This window comes from Impatiens glandulifera, unplaced genomic scaffold (genome assembly GCF_907164915.1).
Source record: "Impatiens glandulifera unplaced genomic scaffold, dImpGla2.1, whole genome shotgun sequence".
In the NCBI taxonomy this organism is placed as follows: Eukaryota; Viridiplantae; Streptophyta; class Magnoliopsida; order Ericales; family Balsaminaceae; genus Impatiens; species Impatiens glandulifera.
The window spans coordinates 1-10050 of record NW_025919360.1 but is presented as its reverse complement, the minus strand read 5'-3'; the positions used below and the strand labels follow the sequence as shown (position 1 = coordinate 10050).

The window sequence follows — 10050 nt, the reverse complement described above, 5'->3', positions numbered from 1 at the left end:
GAGAGTAGGATTATTCTTAACCGCCTACATGGGTGTCGGCACAATCTGTTTCTACCTACTCAGAAACCAAATGTCGGACGTAAAACAAATGGATTTCTCGATGCTATCTATTTCTGCGCAGTAACCATGACCACAGTCGGTTATGGTGATCTTGTGCCCAGCACTGTACTTTCAAAGCTCCTAGCATGTGCTTTAGTCTTCACAGGAATGGCTTTGGTTGGATTCATACTTAGCAATGCTGCTGATCATTTAGTTGAAAAGCAGAAAATTCTGTTAGTCAAGGCATTGCATATTAAAAATAATGCTGGTCCAGATGTGATTGAAGCGAAATACAAATGTCTTATTGTGTTGTCTGTTTTATTGGTGATGATAGTAACCGGGACTATTTTCTTTGTGAAAGTTGAAAAGTTTGATTTAGTGGATGCGTTCTATTGTGTGTGTTCGACTATTACCACTCTTGGATATGGAGACAAGAGCTTTTCTACGAAAGGTGGCCGTGTTTTTGCGGTGTTTTGGATTTTGACCGCGACTATAGTCTTAGCTCAGCTTTTTCTTTACCTTGCTGAGATGTACACTGAGAGAAGACAAAGGAAATTGGTGAAATGGGTTCTTGAGGGAAAGATGACTAGAAGGGATTTGGAGATTGCTGATATCGATAATGATGGGGTTGTTGGGTAAGTTGTTGTTTTTCTTTCTGAAATGGTTACCTTTTCGTTTGTTTGTTGATTGCTGGTGTGTTTGTACAGGCCAGCTGAATTTGCCATATATAAGTTGAAGGAGATGGGGAAGATCAGTCATGAAGATGTCCTTTTGGTGATGAAAGAGTTTGATGGTTTTGATTTTGATCAATCTTGAACATTATCCTGCTGTGACATAACACTTTCCCAATTGTCTTCTTCAAGGCATTCCTAAACAGCAAAAGATTATGAGATTTCGCTTCAAAATATTAATCAATGTATTTGTTAGAAACTAGAGCTAGAGAATCATAATAAATGTGTCTTTTTTTATTATTTAAGAGATTCTTGGATTATCCAAGTCTCTTAAAATTATCTCTAATGAATGAGACTCTTCAAATCTCTTATTTAATGTCTAAGTTTTGTTTCACTATATAAGTTGAGTTATTATCGTGTCCTTATTTTCATAAGTTCAATAAAAATAATTTCATTGAAGTTTGTTTCTCTTTCTAAATCTTTATTAACATTTTTTAATAAAAATTTTCACGATTCGATCATCAAAATCCTAATTATGATTTCGTTACATGATATCAGAGTTTAGTTACATTCGTGAAAAAAGTATTATGATTCCGTTACATAGTATCAGAGTTTAGTTACATTCGTGAAGAAAGTATCATTGTTATTCGATATGTAAAGTGGTGGTCGTGTAGCTGGACTCAGTTTGGAGTTGTTAAACCAGTTAAACTATCGGATATGAAAGACTTGAATGGAATCATACCTGGTCGGGGAAGACTTGTGGGACATCGTCATAGACGACGATGATGTAGCTCATGAGGATGTCGCTGAAAATGCAGAAGAATCGAAGAAGTGGAAGAAACTCAACGCAAAGGCATAATATGTGTTGAACAGGTCAATCTCCCATAATCTGTGTGAGCACATCATTGAATGTGGATATGCTCATGAGATTTAGGAAACGCTTGATCGACTTTTCAACAAGAAGAACGAGGCTCGTCTCCAGATGCTTAAAAACGAGTTGACAGCCACAAAGTAAATCAGATCTGTTTTGGAGCTCTTTCTTAAGGTAAAGAACATATGCTCAAAATTTTCTTTTTTAAACATAAATGAGAAAATTTCAGAGGCTCGAACGAAGACATATATTGTTCGAGGACTTCGACCTGAGTATACACCATTTATCACCCCAATTCAAGGATGGACACAACAATCATCGCTTGAGGAGTTCAAAAATCTATTGTCATCTCAAGAGTTGTTGGTCGCACAAATGGCTGAAACGAGTATGAAGGAGGAGTCGAATAGTGCGTTATTCGTGAAGAAATCGAATTAGAAAAAGGGAAAGTTGAAGAAGGAAGAAATAATTAAGGATTTTTCAAATATTCCTAAAATTCCCTTTAAGTGTTTCAGGTGCGGCAAAACTAGACACTTCAAGAGAAATTATCAAGTAAATTTGGATTGAAATTTCGCTTGTTCAAATATCGAGTATAAGGGAAATTTTAATTATTTAATTAAGTATTATTAATTTTAATTATATATATTTTATATTTATAAAATTAAGTAATTAATTGGTTTAAATTGAGAGAGAGAGAGCTGGTATCTATATATATAATGATGCTTAATTTTTAAAGTGTCCGGATTGTCGGGTCTAGAGCTGTGTGCTTAATTTGGATATATGTGAGAGTAAATGGATACTTGTGTCGGATTGTGGGTTGACCCGCCCATAAACTTAAAACGGTTAAAAATAAAATTAAAAATGTTATAGGTATGGTTCAAACTTGCAACCTAACAAAACAAGTACAACCTTTTAACCAAATAGGCTAATAACACTTTATATTTTAAATTCAACCCAAAATTTGATGAACGTGTAACATTTTAACAATATAAGTTCAACTTTTTAACTAACTAATCTATATATATATATAATGATGCTTAATTTTTAAAGTGTCCGGATTGTCGGGTCGAGAGCTGTGGTTAATTTGGATATATGTGAGAGTAAATGGATACTTGGGTCGGATTGTGGGTTGACCCGCCCATAAACTTAAAACGGATAAAAATTAAATTAAAAATGCTATAGGTATGGTTCGAACTTGCAACCTAACAAAAAAAGTACAACCTTTTAACCAATAGGCTAATAACACTTTATATTTTATCAACCCAAAATTTGAAAAACGCGTGACATTTTAAAATATAAGTTCAACTTTTTAACTTAACTAATCTATATATATATAATGATGCTTAATTTTTAAAGTGTCCGGATTGTCAGGTCGAGAGTTGTGGTTAATTTGGATATATGTGAGAGTAAATGAATACTTGGGTCGAATTTTGGGTTGACCCGCTCATAAAAATTTTACCGTAATATTTTTTTCACGATTTTTTATATTATTAATCGTGCAAATACACGGGATACATGCTAGTAATTAATAAGATTAGAGAAAGTTAAAAATAATTAGTAAGATTGTTAAGAAATTTAGAAAGAAAATGTAAGTAATTTGAAAAAGTGAATGAAAAAAAAGATATTTTAGAAAATGGAGTGAAATATAGGTAGACAAAAAAATGGCTCAAACACCAACCGCTGAACGTGGAAAATGGAGATAAAGTTAGTTACAGAGCCCTCCGGGTTACAACCTGGGTCATGTTATCCATGGATCCGCCCAATACATGGTACAATGTCATTGGTTAAAAAAAAATGAAAAATGTAGAGAAGAAAAGTGAGTTTATTTTTGCAGGTCAATCAGATGGTCATTCCCTCCCTCTTACATTTTTTATTTTTATTTTTTTACTCAATTATTTCTTATATATTTATACTTATGTGCTATTGGGCTAAAAGCTAAAATTAAGTCCAATAGGCAGAATATTGGTCTAGTTATTAAAAACAAGCCCAATAGAAAAGTTGGATCAACCCGTTGTTTAGGCTAGGAAGCTCCAAATAAATAACAAATACATTTTACTATTATTTAACTTTTAAGGACCAACTGATATTGGACATGGAAAATTTTCGGGTTTCGGAGACCTGAATCGAATGGCTGATCCAAAGTTGTCCCGAAAAAAATCGGGTATTTAATTATTCGAAATATCGGTTCGGAATCGATGGTACCTGAACCCCACACCCGTTTTTTTTTTTTACTCTTTTTTACTCATTTCACTACTTAATATATTTTACTTTTTACATCTTTTTATTACTTAAACAGTAAATTGAATCAATTTAATAAACTTTAACTTTTTAATTTAATTTTTATAACATTTAATAATTATATTAAGTTTTAAAATTATTTAATATAAAATATTATATTAATTAAAATAAAACCACCTAAATTATATCTTATAAAAATAAATAATATTTATAAGAAAATCAATATTAATAATTAAAAATTATTCTATCTAATTTATCTAATTATCTTTTTTTTAAACCCCTCCCTCGTATCTCCAATTGTTTTTAAGTCATTTAAATCAACATATTAATGATAAAAAAGATAAAATATGTTTTTAGTAACAGAACAAAAACTGGAAATCAATTGAAATCAATAGATAGACAAAAATATTATTGCCATTGAAATAAAGGAATGAGTTGAATTTAGAATTTTTGTTTTAGTAACCCGGGTCGGTTTCCAACTTGAAAATTAACCCGGAAACCGAAAGAGGCAAACAAATGTATCGGAACGAATCAATTTGTGGTCCGTCGGACGACCCTAATTTGTTCAGTCATTTACCGCAACTATCATGAAAAAAAAAAATAAACATGTTAAAAAAAAAAGAAAATTTAAAATTAGAACCGAATCTATTTCTCAAAAGAATCATGATATTACGGAAACCAAAACCAAAATATCAGGACCAAAAAAGGTTAACAAATTACCCAAACCAATCTATTTGGTTCCTTCGGGTATCCGACCCGTCGGGGTAAAATGCCATGCATGCCTAATTGGAGAACTTTAGTCGACTTTACATCAAGGGCGCAAAATCTTAATTATAGCTGTACGAGGTTAAATTATATTTATTTATTTTAATTTTATTATTAAAAAATCATTCTTTTTAATACAATCATTTCTTGTCCTCTAACATTAATTTTTTTATATAAAAAATTAATTAAAATTTATATGATGGTAAATTGTTTTATTTTATAAAATTATTTTAGAATATAAATAACAATAATTTAGTTGATTAAAAGGTTGTATAAAAAAAGGATAACGAATTAGGTATGTAGCCCGCAAACACACTTAACTATTTAACTGTCGCTTGACGAGATCGAACTAAAAACTTAAAGTTAATATTCACCTTTTTGTCACTAAGCTAGAAGAAGGATTAAAAGATTCTATATATAAATGAATTTAAGATCAATATAAATCTAACAACCATGTCATTATGATATATATATATATATATAGATATATTAGATATATACTAGTATATATAAATCTAATGAGTTAAATAAAAAAATATAATTCACATATTTTCTCTTCTCATCCTTTTAAAAACCAGTATTCTAAACTTCGCTAGGTGCCAGTTGGGCGCTCGATTGGGACTAGCGCCTAGACGTTTAGGCGGGACTAGGCGGGGACTATGCGAAGCCTAGGGCGGTGTACTGAATTGTAAATCTTTAAACTAGTTACAAAAATCAAGTAGAGAGAAACACAAAAAAATATATACAATTACAACCGTTAATAATTCATTCCAAATATGATAATAATAGCACTCAAAATCATTCTAACAATCACAAAATTTGATCCAAAATTTCCAAACAAAACTACAAGTCTACACCAAAATAAAAATAAAAATCATATTGATATCCAAACATCACAACAACAATAGGCATAATATATAATAATAATAATAATAATAATAATAATAATAATAATATAATAATAATATAATATAATAATAAAAAGCTAACTACTCGCTGACAAGTTTCAGGTTCGGATTGATGTAGACAATTCATTGGCATGTCAGGTTCTCATCATGAAGTAGAGGGTAGAGTGGTTAGTGGGTTGGTTCTAGATAGAATTTAGAAGTATTTTAGTTAGAAATTACAAAAAAAAAAAAGAATTGGGCGTCCGATTTGACACACTAGTAAAAATTGCCACTATTATCGAGAATTATCGACGAGAGCAAAAAAACGCTTTCGGTGATATTATATCACCGAGGGAAAAGAGTTGTTTTCGATAATATTATAATTATAACCGAGAGCAAATGGTTGCTCTCGGCAAAAGATTATGTTTTGCCCTAATTAATAGGGCCGCCCAACTTCCAACCCCTCGATTATTCTCTCTTCTCTACCTCTCTCTTAGCCGCTCGCCCTCGTTCCTTCTTCATCTTTATTCCAACTATTGATTCTCTTATTCTCTCTTCTTCCTTTCTCTCTACACATAATATATTGTAGATCTACTCATTCCAAATATTGTCACAACTTGCTTAGTCTTTTCATCGACACCTTTAGAATATTAATGTCGGTAAGTCATTCTCCATTAATGCCTTAAATCTCCAATCTCTCAATCGGTAAAATAATTTCATTATCTCTGAGAGCTACAATGCTCTCGCAGATACTCTTTTCCTTTCACCGATAGCCACATTACCGAGACGCTGCGAGGGCATTTATCACCCTCGGTGAATAATATCACCGAGGCATTTTCTCTTTCTCCGAAGGTTTTTGCTCTCCTTAAAAATGAATGTTTTACTAGTGACAACCTATACGCACATGTGCGCCGAAAAGGCGATAGAGCAATTTTTTTCAAACAAATAGAGGCTTTTCGATGCGCTAGACTAGTGTTGAGCGCTTAAGCAGCGCCTAGGCGGGTGCCTGTGCCGAAATTTAGAACACTATTAAAAACATATGTAAAATAATTGAAAATTGTTGTAAAACAAACGGACTATTAGCTAATGAAAACACAAAACAAATAAATAGATGGAGAATAATATTCAAACACAAACACAAAGTAGAAAGATTGAAAGAGAAAATTGAGAGATATCTTTTTTATTCATTATAGAAAGTCTATTATAAGGATGGAGGGTGACATGCATATTGCCACATATATGTCCATATGTTGAGAATAATTAACATCCACCTTGTTTCGTGTTTCATATTGCCACATACATGTTCATGTTTTAAGAAGAATTAACATTCACTTGTTTGTTGTTTCATAATAAAACATAATTTTTTTTGGCTCAGATTGAGAGAAATGAAGGCGACGATCCCCGAACATAAGCACGATGCTCGCCAACAACCAAAGGATCACCAAATGACTTGTGACCTAACAAACGCTCAGACCAAGAAACATGAGGAAAGCACGCTCATTTCCCCTTTCGTCTACTCTTCTCCCTCTTCTGATGCTTTTGATCGTAACCCTTAGGATCCCCTTTCAAAAAGTGGACAAAAGAACATTTGATTTACAAAATCAATGGGGACAAACTGCTTTTGTAGGGGAGATTAAAAGGAAAGGTGATGACGGAAGAAGGGATGCTGGGATTTTGGGATGGACTTTGAAGAACTAATCTTGAGAAAGATTGGAAGGAGAATGAACCTTGGACTAAAGGGAGTCCACAAAGAAACTGTTAGATAAAATGAGAATTTAAGGGCTTACAAAGGAGAAAAAGAAGAAGCCAGAAAGGGAGACAGTTCAGAAGGCTCGCGGGGATTTCTAGCTTTTGGAGTTGAAAATTTTCCATTCGATTTAAGGTTGGAAGGAAAGGCGAGGAACCTCTCTACTACTTAGAGAATCAATTGCAGATTTGTAATCCATGTAAGCTTTCATCTTGGTTGATTCATCATGTAACTCTAGAAAAAAAAAGAGGAAACTATTTGAATGAGAAAGGTTACCTTGTATTTAGCTGATTGTCTTTTGAGAACATATTGTAAGTTAATTTATAAACGTTTTTATGTGATAATGTTAAACATGTTAGAATGCTGGATAATAATGAAAATGATAAACAAAATCTTAAAATTTCACAACTTTGTTAGTACATGTTTCATTCTTATACTTTAGGTTTAACTGCTTATTTTCAAATAGGCTAGTCATGCTTTGCTGGGTTCGATTAGAGTGTGGATAATTTCTTTCATTAAACCATTCATCAGATGAAGTCAGTGTTATTTTTGACACAATTAGAATCCCACATCGGAAGATTATGGGAGTGAGAGAGGTTTCTTAGTATATAAATGAAACTTTCTCACAATTAGAAAAGATTTCCACATCGGAAGATGATGGGAGTTGAGGAAGTTTCTTAGCGTATAAAAAAACTCCCCTCTTTGGTTATTGCACTCAATACTTGTGTCTCTTCTTCCTTATTAATTGATAACCTTGGTGCTCGGAGACATTGGCAACATTTTGGTCAAACTCTATTATCAAATTGTGTTAGTGTGCTTTTCGTTTGTTTATTCTTTTATTTTTTTAGGTTTTTCCCAACAAGTGGTATCAGAGCTGAAGGTTCTTCCTTGGAATGGCGGCTGAGTCTTCAAAAGGGATATCAATTCCTTCGTCATCCCAGACGAGGACACCAATGTAGAATTTGAAGTTTACGATGGAAATCTTTGATAGAACTGGCAATTTCGGCATGTGGCAAGGTGAGGTTCTAGATGTTGCTATTGAGCTCAAAAAGTCAAATGGTATAGAAATAAAAGAATGGAGTATCATGAATCGGTTGGCGTGCAGAACAATTCGATTGTGCTTGTCTAGAGAGTAGAAGTATATCGTGAAGAACGAAATTTCTACACATAAATTATGGCAAACATTGGATGACAAATTTCTGAATATGAGTGGTCAGAATAAGCTCTAATGAAAAAACGGTTGTTCCGGTTTGATTACCAATCAGTTTTTACTGCATTATATCATGTAGTTAAATCAAAGTTGAATAAAGGCTCTTTTTATGGGACTTATTACTATAGTTAAAGGATATTGCCTCTAGTATTTGGATGCAAAGAAAAACTATTATCAGTAGAGATGTTACTTTGACGATTATTCAATGTTGAATAAGGTAACACCATACAAAATTGATTGTACTTCGCAACATATGGAGTTTGTGAAGATAAAAATAAGCCCAACTATAAGTGACTCTCCGACGATAGACGAAGAGTCAAATGAGGAAGAGGTTCCACCCAAGAACCTTCACAATAACGTGAATCAATTGTTATGAACAGACCAAGACGAATTATTCAAACACCAGGTTGGTTTATTGACATGGCGGCTTATGCACTTCTAGTCGTAGATGATGTTCCATCCACTTTTTCATATGCCAGTTGAAGTACTGAAAAAGGAAAAAGGAAAAGTGTTATGGAAGATGAGATGCAATCTCTTCAGAAGAATGAGACATGCACGTTGACACATTCACCAAAAGGGAAGAAGATTATTGGTTGTAAATGGATCTTTGCTAAAACCGAAGGATTTCTAAAAAAAAATGATATTCGTTATAAGGAAAATTTGCTAGCTAAAGATTACGCTCAAAAAGAAGGAAGTTGATTATAATGAGGTATTTTCTCCTGTTGTTAAACACTCTTCCATTAGAATTTGGAGCTAGCTCAACTAGATGTGAACACCGCAGTCCTACACAGTCATTTAAATAAGGAAATTTACATTTATCAATCAAATGAATTCAAAGTTGCTGATAAAGAAAATTGGGTTTACAAGTTAAACAAATCATTGTACGGGTTGAATGAATCGCCGAGACAATGGTGCAAGCGACTTGATAAGTTTATGATGGAGCACAAGTACACAAGAAGAAAATTCAATTCTTGTGTGTATTTGTGCAAATTGCAAGATGAGTCTTACATTTATCTACTCTTGTACGTTGATGATATGTTGATAGCATCAAAGAGCCAATATAAAATTGACAAATTGAATGCTCAATTAAATAAAGAGTTTGAGATGAAAGACATGGGAAAAAACCAAATTTAAACATTATTTAGATTTGATAAACATATTCCGCGTTTGAGTCGGCGCTGAAGAGCGCCAATTGGAAACATTAAAAACTATTTTTTTAATAATGAAGATTTGTATTGAATATTGTGCCAAAATAGAGATTTAATATTTTTGGCACAATTAAAATTCCACATAGGAAGATGATGGGAGTGATAGAAGTTTCTTAGTATATAAAAGAACTTTTATCACAATTAAAAAGATTCCCACATCGGAAAATGATGGGAGTTTAGGAAGTTTCTTACTTTATAAAAGAAACTACATCCTCTTTGATTTATTGCACTCAATAATTTTATTTCTTCTTCCTTATTAATTGATAGTCTTAGTGTTCAGAGATGTAAACAATATTTTGACCAAACTCTGTTATCAAATTATGTTAGTTTGATTTTCGTTTGTTTCTTCTTTTATTATGTCAAGTTTTTCCCAACCGTCAAGAATGTTTTTCTTTTACAACTTGTCAAAATGAAGAG

The 10050-nt window shown here is 32.6% G+C and overlaps 1 protein-coding gene across 1 annotated transcript; it reads left to right on the top strand.

Annotated features, from left to right (window-relative positions):
- Window positions 1-81: 81 nt before the first annotated feature.
- Window positions 82-1161, top strand: LOC124917844 (two-pore potassium channel 1-like). Its single transcript, XM_047458137.1, has 2 exons — window positions 82-674; window positions 747-1161. The coding sequence occupies exons 1-2, from the start codon at window positions 127-129 to the stop codon at window positions 853-855; spliced, it is 657 nt and encodes a 218-aa protein (XP_047314093.1). The 5' UTR covers window positions 82-126; the 3' UTR covers window positions 856-1161.
- Window positions 1162-10050: the final 8889 nt, after the last annotated feature.